The 16,416-nt window shown below is 56.1% G+C and overlaps 1 protein-coding gene across 4 annotated transcripts in view; it reads left to right on the plus strand.

Moving 5' to 3' along the window:
* Positions 1–13,088, plus strand: part of WSCD2 (WSC domain containing 2) — a 115,616-nt gene extending 102,528 nt beyond the window's left edge. For 3 of the 4 annotated variants that reach the window (XM_047828258.1, XM_047828260.1, XM_047828259.1), the window contains 2 exons: positions 4,780–4,980; positions 11,053–13,088. In XM_047828258.1, the coding sequence (XP_047684214.1) occupies positions 4,780–4,980; positions 11,053–11,405 (554 nt within the window). In that variant the 3' untranslated portion in view covers positions 11,406–13,088. Of the gene's footprint in view, positions 1–4,779; positions 4,981–8,845; positions 9,949–11,052 lie in introns of those variants that run through there. The other variant, XM_047828261.1, reaches the window with a different exon arrangement.
* Positions 13,089–16,416: the final 3,328 nt, after the last annotated feature.

A 16,416-nucleotide genomic window follows, 5' to 3' on the forward strand; every position in this document is an offset into this window, starting at 1 on the left:
CCCCCCCACCCCTCCCGTTTGTTCTCTCGTTCTCTCTTTCTCAAAATAAGTAAATAAAAAAAATACCGTGTATTTTACACTCGAGTCTTGGGGGAATATCAAGAGTTGGTAATTAGGGGGGCGAGGTGTGTATTAAAATTTTGAAAAGGAAAAGAGAGAGAGGGAGAACATACACCCTCCCTGGCCGTTCCTCAGGCTCACACCGTGTGCACGTTTCTTCAGGTCCCTCCGAGAGGGGCAGCTGAAGCTTTTTGAACAGCTCCCCTTTCGTGAGGGGCTTCAAAATGCTTCCTGTGTCCTGAGCCCTTGCAGGGAACAGTGAGTTGGCCCTGGGAGTTGGGGGCTGGCAGTGGGGGACAGGTGCATAGAGGACCCCCCCCCCCATAGCATCAGTCGGTTCTGCTAACCCCACGTCCCTGCCACCACCACAGCATAAAGAAGTCCTCAGAGCTGGAGGGTCCTGGAGTAGGGGGGCGGGGAGTGAATTTGCCCCCACTGGGGGGCCAGTCTGCCGCCCCTTCCACACATCAGACCCCAGGTATGATGAGTTCGCAGGTGGAAAACACACCAGCCATTTGCACGTGGGTTTCCTCTCCCTGGGACCTCGGGCCCCACCCCCCTCCTAGCTCTTCTGCCTGGAAACCTGCTCCCCAAGCTGCGGGTCACATCCCCCTTTGCAGCGTCTCTGGCCGACTTCCCGTCTTCCTGCTTTTCTCCCTTGTATCCAGGGCTCTCCTTCCTTGTAGCGGGGCCCTTACTGTTGTAAATGTCGTGTCACTGTTACTAATGCTGATCATTATGGGCCCGGCTCTGGGATGCGTGCTTACAGAGTTTGTGATTCAGTCTTGGGTGGGGGTTGTATGTGCAGAAGGTGGACAGGACTCACCCGAAAGCGGAGGAGGGAGTCCCGGGCAGAAGCCACGGGGGTGGGCGGACATGTGAGGAACAGCCGGAAGAGGAGACCGTGTGATTGGTGAATCAAATAGTCTGGTGGTGCTGGAAAGGGGAAGGGCTGGGGAGGGGGGGGCGCGCAGGAAGGGCAGCCGGGACCGGACAGGCAAAGCCCGTGCAAGCCCTCTGAGGACAGTGCACATTATCCTGGGGCCACAGGCTCGTGCAGGGAGTGGGGTGAAGAGGGGTTCTAGGCAGGGGGGGGTCTGTGCTAAGATGTGCATGTGTGAAATACCTCTCTGGCCACAGAGTTTGGATGGGACGTTTCGGCTGCAGAGACAGTGGTGGGGAGAAGGGCACAGTGAAAGGGACATTTAAGAGGCCGTTGATTAGAAGGGATGGGCCCAGAGCGGGTGGTTTCTGTATGATGAGCGGAGCCTCCACGGACTTTTGCTGGTTGGCAACTTTTGGAGTTTCCTCCTTCCTCCCTGCCTCTAACTAGCTGGATAACTGGGGGTCTGTCCCCTGCCCCTTGAACCTTCGATTTCCTCCTCTGGAACAAACTCGTGTGTGTGGGGGGGGGGCCCCCCGGGGGCCCCCCCAGGGCCCTCCCACTTCTGATGGGCTGCCTGGAATTTTCTCTGTCCTTCACTTTCTTGGCAACCTCGACTTCCTTCATCCTGGTAACAGTCTGCCCCCACGAGGGACTGTTGAATAGAAGAGGGATGGAGGGAGAGAATGACTGACTGGTAGATGGATTCTCCCCGCCCAGAACCCACATGTCTATACCCCTTGAGTTCTGCCTTCTCTTCCTCTTACCCAGGGAGGTTGGCCATTTGCAAACCATGATTTTCTCTGTGTCCGTCTCTTGCTTGGTCTTTGTCTCCCTCTGATCTTTGTCTCCTTATTTTGATGTCTGTTTCTCTCTCCCCTTCTTCTCCGCCCCACCCCCCGCTTCCGTCCCTCTTCCTATCTCAGGGACCCCACAGCCCCAAGTGCAGGCTGCTGCTCTGTGGCCTGTCAGAACCCAGAGGTGGGAGGGGCTGGGTGACTGCCCAGATTGGGCAGGGCCCTTCTCTGCCCCTGGGGGCCCACAGGTGGGGCAGGGCACTGGGGAGGCAGCCTCTTGGCCCTGCTGACACAGGACCAGTTTTCTGAGAAGTGCCTCAAAATAAACCCCATTATCCCTGGAGGACTGCCAGCCTCCAGGGTGTCCGTGTCCAGAGCCGGGAGTAGGTCTTTCGTGCCCCAGTAAACTCCGGGGCCTGCAGGAATGTGGGTGGAGTCTCTGCCCTTCTCTGTGCCTCAGTCTCCTTCACTGCAAAATGTACCCGCAACTCTAATAGTATTTTCACACTGATGCAGTGGAGTTGCTGGGTCCTGAGTCCCACAGGGCGCCAGAGGGCGCCCCCTGGTGGTAGAGTTCCGCAATTCCGCTCTGGCCCCAGGCTTGCACGCCTGATTGCTCTGTCTTTACCTACAGGTCCCTCCCTGGCGGACAGCTGAGCTAGGTCCTCAGGCATGTGGATCCCATGTGGCTTCTCAAAGGCGCCTCCCTAGACGCAGAACTCCTCTCTCTGGGAGGCACTGTGCTAAGTGGAATTTTCTCCACCTCCCTACTTTTCCAGGGTACCCTGCAAACTAACTTCTCAGGCAACCCGAGACCAAGGCAGGTCTTCTCTGGTGTTTAGTTTTTTGTATCTTGACAAATATTGTGCGAGGTTGACTCCATCCCGTAGCAAAGAGAAATGTGATCGAGGGTCCCAGCAGCCCCCGGGGGCTGATTGAAACTAGTCTCACCCCTCTGCCACATTGTAGTTTTTCTTCTCTGAGAACCTGTATGCGCTCTTGTGCAACCCCTGCGTCTGTGTTTCTGTTGCTGTGCCGGTGGTGACATAGATTTTGGCAGAGAGAGAATGAAATCATAGTTGGGTAGCCCCTCGTCCGCGTCACGAGGGGCTTTACCGATGCCATGTGTGACTGCCCGCCGTGAAATCCTCTGTGTCCCGGGCTCGCGCTTGAGCTCCCAGACCCCACTCCTCAGTGGCCCATGACACCGTGCTGCCCGTGGGCCTCAAAGGCTGTGGGTTCACGTTTCCTTGTGGGCACGGGCCAGCGCCGATTTGCAGGGCTGGACTAATTCCTACAGCTTCACTGGGCAAGTCCCAGGACAGAATCTGGCTCAGGACATGACATTCCATTCCTGGCGTTGTTACCTTGTGACCCCGGGGGGGGGGGGGGGCAGACCTTTCTGAAGCCTGATCTCCAGGGACAGAAGTAGGTCCCATGCCGGCCTCATCTTAATCCACCTTAAAAGCCAAAGGCAGAGCCTCAGAAACCTTCGTGCGTGGGCCAGGAGAGAGAAAAATGAACTCTGAGGTTTGAGGACGCAGGGTGGCTCCTCAGTCCGTGACTTCGCCCCTAGACTTGTTCTCTTTGAGCTGCTGTTTATCGAAACACGGACAACTGTGTGCCTCAGTGGTTTCTCACAGCAGCCCTGTGAAAGGGAAGGTGCATGGTGCCATTTTATGGATGAGGACACGGAGGCCAAAGAAATAACATTGAGTTGGAAACACAGCCGGTATCCGGAAGGTGCCGGTACGATACCATTTCTACCCGGCTTGCAAGATGCCATCTAAGCGACTTGGAGAACTCAGTCTCAGGAGCCTGGATGAGTTGGGTTTGAATTTTGACCCTGCCTCTCGCTGCCTGTATAGTCAAAGCACGTTCTTTGATCTCTCTCTCTGCCTGTTTCCTCATCTATAAAATCTCTCCCATTTCCCCAGCTTTTTTCGCCCCCAAGTTTATTTTAAGAGAAAGCAGGAGAGAGAAAGAGGGAGAGAGACTCTCGAGCAGGCTCCGTACCTTCAGGCGCCCATCTCTGTCGAACTCGCAGATTTCGAGATCGTGACCCGAGCTGAAATCGAGTCAGAGGCTTAATCAGCTGAGCCACCCAGGCGCCCCATCCCCATTTTTTGAAATGAAAATCTGATCATGTCCCTTTCTCTTTTGCTTAAATCCTTTTAAGGGCTGCCTAATGTTTGTGGTCTCCTGCTAAACTCTTGGTCACAACCCCTACCGTCCTATCTGGCTTTACACTCCCCTCTTTCTGCTCTTAGCAGTCACTCGTGTGGCACCTTCCTTCCGACCCACCCCCGGACCTTTGCATCTGCCGTTCCCACCACCTTTCCCTTCCTCTCTCGGGCTAGTAGATTCCTCCTTGGCTTTCACATGTCAGCCTAAGCACCTCTTCCTCCAGGAAACTTTGCCGGATGCCGCCTGACTAGGTCCGCGATCTTGGCTAGGCGGGCTGGGCTGCGCAGCTCCAGGCCGTGGGTTCTATCCGTGTCTGTTCCCTGAGTCTCTCACCATCTGGGACCAACAGCCTGCTAGTGCACGTCCCTCTCGCAGCGATGGAGGAACAGACGAGAGTAAACAAGCGTGTGGGGCACCTGGGGGCTTTGATGGAGACCCGCTTCTGTCCTCATCCCAGCGGCCAGAGCGACTCACCGGCCGTGCCTGGGGATGGGGAGTCCATCCAAAGAGGGCTCCCCCAGTGTGTCACCGTCAGGTGCCTCTCGTCGTGCCTCAGCGAGCATCCCATGCCTCTTCGGCAGCGCTGTGGTTCGTTACGTTTATTTCGGTCACGGTTTACAGAATCTGGCTCCCAACGACAGCGAGACGCATGGGCCTTTTTGCAGAGTCTATCCCCACCTCCCAGCACAATGCCTGGCACGTAGTAGGTGCTCAGTAAATACAGGAGGAAAGGAATGGGAGCGTGAATGAACGTGGGAGGAAAACAGAGGCGGCCTGGGTGGGCAGGGTGTGGCGGGACTCCTCGCCTCCCCTGCTCACGGCCCTGTACCCCCTTCCCCTGCCCATGGGAAGGGTTCAAAGGTGAGCGGGACCACTGGTGCAGCGGCAGGACCATCTGCATCAAGACGCACGAGAGCGGCCAGAAGGAGATCGAGGCCTTCGATGCCGCCATCCTGCTCATCCGTAACCCCTACAAGGCGCTCATGGCAGAGTTCAATCGCAAGTACGGCGGCCACATCGGCTTCGCTGCACATGCCCACTGGAAGGGCAAAGGTACGGGGGGGGGGGGGTGCGTCAGGTTGGGGTGAGCGGCCGGTGCTGTCTGCCGTGAGGGATCCAGGCAGGCCCCCCGCGTTCCCCCCGCCCCCAGCGTCCCCTGCTGAGAGCCAGTGTGATGCCCTAGGGCAGCGGGCAAGGGCCTCGGCTTGGGCCCAGGAGCAACTCGCTGGGTTCAATGCCAATCTCCGCCACTTCCCTCCCCTGGACTTAAGTTTGTCCCATCTATAAAATGGGGGTAAATCATCGTGAGGCTCTAAGAATTTAACCCTTTAAAACCACTCTGTAAATGTGACTCGTGAAGGAGATAGAAACCCTCACATGATTGATATGGGATGGGTTGAAACCGTTTCAGGAGCCCTTTCCCCTGGGAGTCAGGAGGCCTGAATTCAGCCCCGGGTCGGTGGCTGGTGGCCATGAGGTCACTTAGGAGCTCCTAAGGACTCGCAGAGCAGCACTGCGGTGAACCACCCCTAACAACTCTGGGTTGTGAGGCTCCAAGAGGTTAAGTGACCCGCGCCCGGTCACGCAGCTGGGAGGTGACCGTTGACCCCCCCCAAGCAGTGAATCTTAATATGATCTGCCTTTGACATTCACCTCTGGTACTTAGATGACAGCTGTGTGGATGAATGTCTCATAGGGAGGTGGCCCACGATAATGGAGAGAGCTTTACCGTCAGACCCAAGCTCTGTCCTCCTGAGTATCTTTAATCCCTCTGGCTCTCAGAATCCCCTGTCGGCTTCCACCCGTATCGCCATCGCAGTAACGAGAGTCTTGAAACCCCATTCGTTTAACCCTGCTTTTACAGCTGGGACAAGCTAAGCTCAGGGAGGTGTAGAGGCTTCTCCAGGACGCGGGAGAGCTGGGGTTTGACCCCAGAAAGTCTTGCTTCTGAGCCCTGGCCCTTCACCACCACAGTGGTAACGGATGGGGCAAAACGTCGATGGAACGGTGGGATTCGCAGGCCAGTAGGTGCTCTGTAAATGTGAGCTCTCTCCACCTTACCCAGCCTGCTCCAGCCTCAACACTGAGGGGTGCTTTCCACATCCCCACCCCCCCGACTCCCCACAACTGCTCTCCAGCCCTGGCCCCTCCCCAGAGAGGACCGGAACTTGACGGGATGGTATGCACTGAGCAATCCGACAGTTACACCCGCAGCAGTGACCTCGTTCATTAAGACTCTTGTGCCTGTCTGGCCAACCGTGCCCTGGCTTCCCAGTTCAGCCAAGGGAGTCCTCTGCACCTTCCCTTGCCTCACTGCACCCCCCCCCCCCGGGGTGGAAGCGTAGGCGGTGACATTTGTGCCCTTGTTCCCCGAAAGGTCCTCCGATTTACTTACAGAATAATCGAAAATGAATACCACTCAGGGCCAGGCTGAGAAGTCTGCAGGCGCCCAGGGCAGAGGGCCTGTCTTGAGCACAGACTTTGCTGGTCCAGCTGGAAAGGACCTGGGGCTGACCAAGCCCAGGGGTCCCCAGCCCCCACTGCACGTCAACATCCCTGGAGGAGTGTGGGGAAGTCCCAGTGCCCAGACTGCACCCGGACCATTGCTGTGGTGGATCCCAGGCATCGGTATTTTTTAAAGCATCCAGGATACAGGCAGCACTGAGAACCACTGATTGTCTATTTATTAATGGGGAAACCGAGGCCCAGAGAGAGGCAGGGACCTGCCAAGGTCGTTAGGGCAGGAGTAGAATCCAGCTCTCTGGCTCCCATGTATCCCGATGTCCCCAGGGACAAGGGAGGGGACTCACTTGGGAGGCTCGCATGGGGCCAGGCACTTCACATGCTTCATGGCATTCGACCCTTCTAATTCCCGGAAGAGGGAAGAAAGGCTTTTGTGGTCAAGGTGGCATTCCATTGCACAGGCGAGGAAACCATCCCAGGAAGGCTTATTCACCTCACCGGCCGAGGCCCCAGGGTTTGGTAGAGCTGGGGTTCAACCCCAGGCGTTAGCTACCAGGCTCTCTTACCTTGAGGGGTCTCTGACCTCCTGATGAGTTCACTGCTGCTTTCCTGGTTTAGCGCCTGGTCTCAGACAGTTCCAGTTCCCAGGAGCCCCTTGCCTCTTTCCTGATCAAGGCAGCTGGGAGCTTGAAAACCAAAGGTAAGGGAGGTGTCAGGACAGGTTCAACCACGAGGCTGCAGGGGATGGGAGAGAAGAGATTCCAGCAAATGTATCTCCTGTTGGGGGCCTGGGGTCCCAACCTCAGTCCAGGATGGGAGGGGGGGGCTTCTCCACTGCATCACCTCCCAGGCAGGCCTGACCCCGGTCTTAAGTGCTCTGAGAGCCTTCCCCCAAAGAACCATTTCTCTCTCTGCTTTAACGCCTGGCCCTTGGAGGGACTTGTTTGAGACCCTTGCTTTTAGGGTCCCTGCATCAGCAACATCAGTATCACTTGGGAACTGGTTAGAAAAACATTCTGCGGCCCCCACCGCAGACCTGCGGAGTCACATTCCGGGCGGGCGCCTGGCAAATCTGGGTCTTACCCATCCCTCCAGATGTTTGATACACATTGATGCCCCAACGTGAGAACCACTGCCTTCATAAAAACCTTGCAGCTCAGAGTGTGGCCTGTGGATCAGTGGTGTCCATCACCTGGAAGCTTCTAAAAAGCTTTTCTCAAAAAGCACATCTCAGCCCTCCCCCACCCCCTGCCAGGGTCCCTGAATGGGAATCTGCATTTTAACAAGATTCTCTGGGAAGCTTCCTAGGCACTTGCAAGTTTGAGAACACCTGGCTTAGAATGCCCTCCCCTAGCAGGTGACGGTCACCTCCCTAAGAGCAGAGCCCCCCTAGCTGCTGAGCACATCCGTCCCACCCTGCCTCTGCCCCCTTCCCCTTTAGAGCTGGGTCAAGGCCCTTGCAACCCTCCCCGCCCCCCCCCCCCCATTTTTGGTTCCATAACGTTAATTTTACAATCTCCCTGGAGTGGGTCCAAAGCAAAGTTTTATGTGATATGATTACACAAGGTGAATCGTCCTGATCTGTCTAATGAAACAGACTGTGTTTGATGATTCCGTGGGGAATTAAGTGCAGTTAAGCTATTAATCAGGCCCCGGTTCTTCTCGACAAGAGGGAGCAAAGAGGGGCCCGAGGGGCCCTGCCAGGCTCACGTGTGGGACCGTTCCAGTGGAACCAGCTCTGGTGACCAACGGTCCGTGGCTCGGCTTGCCTTTATTACCCGCTTTGAAGGCAGCGATCAGTTACCGGGAATCCTGTGCTAATCGGGGCATCTGTCTTCACCTTTTATCCTTCTTTCTGACGAAGTGGGTTAGGAACAGCCAGGATGGCAATCTTTGGGGTAGGCACACAGCTGTTGCCGAGGCAGCTCGGGTGTTGCCCGGAAGCTCTGATGCGACAGGTGGGGCACCTGGGGCACTTCGGTGACGCCAGGGCACCAGCATCAAGGATGATGGTGACCGTAGCCAGCACTTACGGAGCACCTGCTGTATCCCAGGCTGGGTGCCAGGGTTTTTGCCGCGCTTACTCCATTCCCTCTGCCCAGCACGCCCAGGACGGAGGTCTTCGCGCAGTTGTTCTGCCGATGGGTAAACTGAGCCACCGGGAGACCCACCGAGCCCCTCAGCTACTCTAGGGAGGAAAGGGGTCGCGAATGCTGTCCGTCTGACTCCCAAGTTGTCCGTGAACAGACCCCGAGTCGTAGAACAGCCGAAGGTGAAGTGAGCCGTGGTAAACTAGGAGCTGATCCCCAAGGGTTTCCTAGGAGGGCAGGAGCCGGGCTCAGTCAGGGTTCAAATCCTGTCTTGGGTGATTACTGTGTGGCCTTGAGCCACTGGCTTCGTGTCTCTGAGCCTCCTTTTTCCTGTGTGTAAAATGGGCCCAATTCTCACTCTCCAGGCTTCTTGGGAAAAGGGGAGGTGGCCGACACATAGTAGGTGCTCAGGCAACATACGGCCCCATCCCCCGGTGATCTCCAGTCAGCAAGGATGCCATGCTGTCTCCGCCCGCCTGCATTGAAGGCCAGGAGCCCCGTTTGCAGGACTCTGACCACCGTGCAGGCGGGTCCTTCCTTCTCCTCGACGACCACCGCGCAGCACCCCCTCCAGCAAATATTTGAGATGGTCAGAAGCGGCCAAGCCTGGAAATCCGATCTGCGTGTTACTAGGTGACTGAGTACCATCTCCGTCCACCTGGGCCTCTGCCATCAGAGCAGCAGGTGTCCTCAACCATCCGGGACGCCGTGAGGTGACTCAGGAGTGGAGAGATTCTTAAAAAGAAAAAAAAAAAAAAAACTATACACATGCTATATGTTCTTTTAATCACTCATACATCTGGTCTTAACCCATTACAACAGTGTGGGCCCAATTAGCCAGATACATTGTAAATAATTTATCGTCAGGATAAAATCTATCCTTGTCACCAAGATATAGATTTCCCAAGCAGCGGTGGTGTTCCAGGGGGGGCCACTGGGAGAGCCGGAGCCTCTCCACAGGTCTTGATGTGTTCTGCAAAGAAAGAGGAGCCCTTCATCACGTCACAGTTTGGCGGTTGGGAATTTCAATTTAGTTCAACACGCATTTGTCGAGCCCCTGCTGGGTGTAAGGCAGTGGGGGTGAGGCTCCTGGTGCCTGGGAAGGATTAGGACCTGGGATCAGACAGGCCTGGTCTGGAGGGTGCTGCCTGGGGCTGTGTGACCTCGGGCCAGTCACTTACCCTCTCTGAGCCTCGGTTTCCTCACTGGTGATACAAGTGAACAGTAGCCCTTTCCTTGCAGGGTAGTTTTTAGGATTAAATGAGATCATGGGCACCCATCACCCAGCAAAGGTTGAGGATTTAGTTATTAAGAACGAGTTGGGCTCCCCCAACCCAGCGTGCAAAACTCACCAGACTGTCGTTCAATAAACAAATCCCTCTGGAGGGGGCAGGGCGGTGGTGCTTCTGTGAGCAGCAGAGGGTCTGGCTTCAGCGTTTTGGGGCGCCTGCCCCCTCTGATTGTCCTAGTGGGGGTTTGGAATCCCTTTCTGCCTTTCCAGCATCCTCTGTGATCGCCTTCCACAGTTACCCAGATTCTTGTTCTGTCAGTTTCAGCAGCTCCAGGGCTGGCTGGTGTCTCTTTGAGGTCCTCTCTAGGGTTTCCCCAAGCCTTCACTCACATTCTCCTGTAGCCTGCCTTTCGAGTCAGACCATCCCCAAACACCTTCCCGATGCTGGTGACAATGCACCCTGCCATTTTCCCCTGGCAAGGTAATACGCCACAAAACAAGACATAGTGTATGATGATAAAAAGGAGAGAAACAACACGAAGGCAAAGATGACGATATAGAGCATCTGACTACGACTCTACCCCCAGCCCAGTCCATCAGAGACGACATACGCGGGGAGTTCAAAGGGGGCTGCGGAGCCCAGAGCCAGGAGAGCCGGGGAAGACAAGATCTCATCTCAGGATAATGACAGGAATAGTGTTGAGTCAACACCTATTGAGCACTTCCTGGGCCTGGGGCCCCATGCTCAAAACCTCCTATGCTTTAATCCGCTTGCGTATACAAAGGTCCTATTATCGTAGGACCTGGGAGTAGATAACCGTTACCAAAGAGGAGAATTGCTACTACACAGGGTAACTTGATGGTGAAAAGCCTAGACTTTGAAGCCAGGCTGGTGTCCCATCTTGGCTCTACCGATGATTAGCTGTGTGTCCAAGAGCACCTGACTTAACCTCTCTGTGCCTCTTTTATTTTCCTGTTTAATGAAAACGAGTGTACCCGTCGCACAGAATCGTGAGGAATAAATGAATGAGTAGCTCTATTCATACGCTTATTGTATGTGAATACAAATGCATATAGAAGGTACAGTAAATACACGTATTTATGGATAAGTCTGTGCCGGGCCTACAGTGAGCACCAAACGAGTGGTGGTGTTATCCCCAAAGACAAGGTGAAGAACCTTCCAGGCGGAAGCGGCGGCACGGAGGGGGCAGGAATCAGGCCAGTTTGGGGATCCGAAGGACTGGGTAAGGGTGTCGCTGTCAGTCACTGCGTCCGCTGCCACCTGACCCTTGCCCCCAGAGCCCCTCCTCCCTCTGACCCGGCCCTGCCTCCTCTCTCCAGAGTGGCCGGAGTTTGTGCGGAACTACGCCCCGTGGTGGGCCACTCACACGCTGGACTGGCTCAAGTTCGGCAAGAAGGTGCTGGTGGTGCACTTCGAGGACCTGAAGCGGGACCTGTTCGTCCAGCTGGGCCGCATGGTCAGCCTGCTGGGCGTGGCCGTCAGGGAGGACCGGCTGCTGTGCGTGGAGAGCCAGAAGGACGGCAACTTCAAGCGCTCGGGGCTCCGGAAGCTCGAGTACGACCCCTACACGGCCGACATGCAGAAGGTCATCTCTGCCTACATCAAGATGGTGGACGCGGCCCTGAAGGGGAGGAACCTCACCGGCGTTCCCGACGACTACTACCCCAGATGATGCATCAGGCGGGGAAGGGGCCGGGAGTCCCGCCCGAGCGGGGGTCTCGAGACTCCTGGGGACGCCCCCCCCCCCCCAACCCATCTGTCCTCTCTCTCTGGCTTGGGGACAATCCCCTTGGCCGCTGTCGGCCTTCAGTGACTTTGCTGCATGACCAAGGAGGCTCGAGGGAAGAGACTGGGCGCTCCCCACCCTTGGAGGCGCAGGGGGCCCCTGGTTTGGAGACGTTCTAGCCACGTGGACCCTTTTCTGTCTCCTCTGCCCCCCCCCCCCGCCACTCTGGGCCCCACCTGTGGGAGGGAGGGCTCACGGTGGCCCCAGGACATGGATGTCCCACTGCAGATGTCAAGGACCTCGATGCCAGGGTGGAAGGGACTGGCCCCAGACTCTCTTCCCTTCTGGGCTGAACATTCACGGCCTCCCCCCACCTTCTCCCCTCCACCCCCGGAATCACAGGCACCAACACTTATCCGGGCCGCTTCTGTTTGAAGAAGGGTCTCACCCCGGGTGGGGTGCGGAGGCCATGATGCTCACAGGACGTTAACAGGCACCACCGCGTGGGGCCGCTGTTGTCATGAGCCCACCTCTCGCCACAGTGCTCCTGAGAAGCCATCGGGTTGGTTGGCCACCTCTAGGGCCGGAATTCTGCCCTTTTCTTCCCCTGCTGTAGCCAGAAGGTGACCTTGGGATCTTTGATCTCCCTTCTGGGGGTTCTCAGGCGCCAATAGTTACCCCACTAGGATGGCCACATGCAGAATCTTGAGTAGCACAGCTCTCTGTTGTGGCGCCCAACACATTGATCCTACACTGCCCTCTGACCCCTACCAGTGGGTCCTTTGCTATCCGGATGAGAGAGCAAAGTGCTCCAAATCAGGTGGGACCAGGACCCTACTACCTTCTCAGACCATTGACCTCCCCTTGGTCATAGTCCAAGTGGGGCTGGCCTCCCTCAGAATGGGAATGGTTCTTCATTTCCATACAAGCACTGCCCCCTTGGTGGTTAAGACCTCAAACCAAAGGATTCTCAAGGACCTGGGTTGCTAATTATCTGTCTTTGAAAGCATCGATTCAGGACCCATCTTTCCCCCGCCTCGGATACCAGTGGCTTCACATCCAGCCCATACCCGTGCACCTGTCTCATTCCCTACCACGTAGATGCAAAAGCCATAGGTCACAGATCTTTGCTATTCTGTCTGGAGCAGCCCCCCCACTCGGCCCCTTCGAAGGCTCGGGGGGCAGGTAAAAATGCTCGTTCCCAAATACCCAAGAGACTAGGGAGAAGGAGCGTGTAAAGAGATATATTTTTTTAAGAGGAATAGAACTAATACGTTCTGCCCCTTGGCACTTGGCCACTCGAAGAGAAGGGCTTAGGGATTGAGCCTGTGTTTCTCTTCCCTGATTCCCTCAGCTGTGGGATTCGGGCCACCGCAGGGCCCAGCCAGGGGGCCCTGAATGTATTTTATACCATGTTTCTTCCCCCACCCCCCACCCAGGCTAATTTCTAGTCTTTTGAGAAGCAGTCGAGGGCGTGGCCTCCCCTCCCACTTAGAGATCAGCGCTCTCTGGGGTGACTCTTGGTCCAAGACCTGGGCCAGCTCTGCTGGTGGCCACTCAGGCCACAAGCCTCAGTCCGAAGATTCCTCAGGTCAACACCATCATTAAAAAGCGAGTTTTGTTGAGTATTCTACCATGTCATGGAGTGTTGTGTAAAGCGATTTCACAAATGGGCGTGTGTGTGTGTGTGTGTGTGTGTGAGAGAGAGAGAGAGGTATAAGTGTCCACGGAGTCTTGACCCAAGTCACCGACAGCACTCCACCTGGGTCATAGGCTAAACCCTGGCCCGCCTCCAAAATGGATCCTGATGGTATTTCCAGATGGAGCCTGAATCTGCCCACTGCTTTGACTGTGGCCACAGACTGAGCCCCAGACCTAGTCCTGGATGGGGCTTTTGCTTGGTCACTCTGGGCTCTGACCTTGAACGCTGTCTGGGCCCTCATCTGACCTCAGACAGAGCCTTGACTCTGGTCCCAAGCTGAGCCCTGAAGCCCTATGCCAATCTCCTTTCCCCTTTCTATGATCTCTTCCTCCCTGGCCAGAAGGGAGGGAAGCCGTGGAACCTGCAGCCCCATGCTTTCCTGGACTCTCCTCCTCAGATCTCACAGACTCTCTGCCATATTCTCCCACCACAGATCACTGCAGGGCAGGGGGCAAGGGGTTTCCTACCCCTTTAGGCCGGGGCCAGGATGGCCAGTTAGGCAACCTCCTCTCTGGCCAATTTCTGCCCATTTGTATCACACTTCGGCAATCCTCTTGAATCAAATCTGTAGGTCAGACCCAGAAGGAACCAAGGCAACATTCATTCATTCCCTCGTTTCTTCAACAAATATTTTACTGGGCATCTACTGTGGGCCAGGCACTCCTCTAGCTTCTAGAGGCTTAAAAAGGGACAAAAAAATCCTGGTCCCCACAGTTTACATTTTACCAAGTACCGAGCAGATACTTGTACGTAATCGGAAAGCTTTTAAGGAGGGGGATGGGGCGGGGGCAAAGAAGGAAAGCCCCTAGGTGGCTTGTGACTGACCCCAGGAGGGTATTCTCAACCCCGGTGGACTGGGGCATTGCATGCTGATGCCCAGTCACTAGCCAGAACCGGCCCACGTCCCACAGAGGTGATGGCAGAAACTGGCCAGTCAGGGCCTTCCCCGAAAAGTCCCTCTGCACATCCAGAGTGACGGCACCAGCGCATCGGAGGAAGGAAAGCTGGGGGTTCCAGTGGATGCCCAGCGCAGGGGGCATGCCCAGCCCGGAAGCCAGGACCCCTGGCTCATCCTGCTGTCACCTCTAGAGACCAGGCAGCGCCCGGCATCTGCTGACGGCTGGGATTTCCCGAATTTTCCAGTAACCCAGGAGGTGGCTGCAAACGTGTTTCTGGGGCACAATGTGGGAGGGGGAGAAGGATGGGGAGGCCGAGGGGATGCTGGGGGGCAGGGCCCACGGGGAGGCCTGGACCCCTTCGCTCTCGCATCGATTTCTTTCTGGCTCTTTGTCTTTACATGCCCTCCGGCGCTCTTTGCGCTGTTATTTCCTCCAGCTGCTTATTAAACTTCTTTTGTCTTGCCCTCACCGCCCTTCCCCTCCCCTCGCCTCGCCTCGCCTCTGCCTCCGTTTTGTCCGGAGCGATTTCTTGATTTCTGCTCTGGGCAAGCATCTCTCCATCTCTCCATCTCTCTCTCTCTCTGCCTGTCTCTTGCTCACCACCCCCCACCCCTGCTGTCCTCTCCTGCCGCCTCCTCATCTTCCCGGGGAGACAGGGGGCCACGCTGCTGGAGGCAGACACAGTGAGGCAACGTGCTACCCAGGCCGGTAACCAAGGAAGTGGTTTCCTTAGCAACAGAACTGCAGGCCTGGGTTCCACGGGGTGTCCCTTAGCTGTTACAGTAAGTACGGGGTGGGGGTGGGGCGCGGCAAGCCGGGGGAGGGGGGCGGGGCAAAGACCCCCGCTGGAGCGATCCTCTTGAGACGGGACTGTGGTCCAGACCCGCTCAATGCCTGTCACTTTGGGGATACTCAAAAATAGAGGTGGAGGGCTGGGGAGGGGTGCAGAGAGAGGCACACGGAGGAATCCGCAGGACTTGGTGACAGACTGGAAGTGGGGAGAGGCAGCAGCCAAGAAGGCAAAGGGGCCACCAAGGTTCTGCCGGGGCAGGTCCCGGGTCGAGGTCGGTGACAGACGGAGAACATGGGGCGGAGGAGCAGGTGCGGGAGGGAGAAAAGGAGGCAAGCTGATGTAGCCCCTCGTCCCCAAGCAAGTTGGGTGAGACCGGGGAGGGAAGGTGGAGACAGGCATAGAAATAATTCCCAAATTTCTCCCTGTAAATTGGTGACGAGGAACACCAGAGAAAAGGCGTGGCCCCGAGGGCGAGAGGCTCAGAGAAGGTCAGTCATTTGCTCGGGTGACACAGAAATCGGGGGCAACGCTGGGATTTGAACCTGGGAATGATCCAGAGACCTTCCAGAAGGTGGAAGACGGAGAGGGGGAGACTAGGGAGAGGCAGAGAAAGAGGCACAAAGAGAGAAACAGAGGAGCGGAGATTTAAATCATTGATTTGCCACTTTTCCCCACCCGGAGAACAAAAATATGTTCAATTTTTGAGAACTGAGGAAGGGGCGGGTGTAGACAATAGTGCCCAGCGGTGCAGTCGTGGTTGCAGCTATAAATATCTGTCCCCAAAGAAAACACCTGTCAAGATGCATTCACTTCCTGGGCGAGAAATTGTGTCCCCGGTCCAGGTTGATATTTCAGTGACTCAGGGGGGTTGGGGGGTGACGAGGGCGAAGGGCAGATAGTTGATCAATGGAACACGGAAACCTCGCTCGGCTTTTCCCCAAATGCAATAAAACGGGCAGGCGAGGAGAGCCATAAATCTGGATGATAATATCCGTCCCCGCAAAAGCAACATGTTTATTTATCATGTTCGCACGTTTACTATTTTCCCTTCAAATTTATAGTCGGCAATCTGCTGCCGTGCAGGGGGAGAAACGTGGAAATGAGAACCAGCAGAACATCGGGGAGGAAGAAATGATAAAATATTTATCGCCCCACTCCACCCCCCACGCCCCGGCTGCCTTGAATCCAATTTCAAACAAAGGTGGTGATGTATCCGAGCAGGGCCCAGCGTCTCTACCTCAGGCCTCTGACGGCTAATTGAAACGAACAGTCGTTATAGAATGGAATGTGGTGTAGCAAAATGATTTCAGGGGTCTTCTGGAGTCATGTGCTAAATAATTATGGGGAACGAACAGTCGGCCAGAAGCGCGAGAGAAAGTCCATCTTGGTGGGGACCACACTTGGGAGTGTCCTAAACTGGGGGGGGGGGGGCAATTCCAGGACCAGATTCTCTTCTGTGACCCAAGTTAGCACCCAACCTCTAACCAGTTACCTGGGCTTCCAAAACTCGGAATGCCCAGGCCTGAGGTCAGACTTTCAGAGTCAGATTTCCCCCAACGACGG

Source organism: Prionailurus viverrinus, chromosome D3 (genome assembly GCF_022837055.1).
Source record: "Prionailurus viverrinus isolate Anna chromosome D3, UM_Priviv_1.0, whole genome shotgun sequence".
NCBI classification, from domain to species: Eukaryota; Metazoa; Chordata; class Mammalia; order Carnivora; family Felidae; genus Prionailurus; species Prionailurus viverrinus.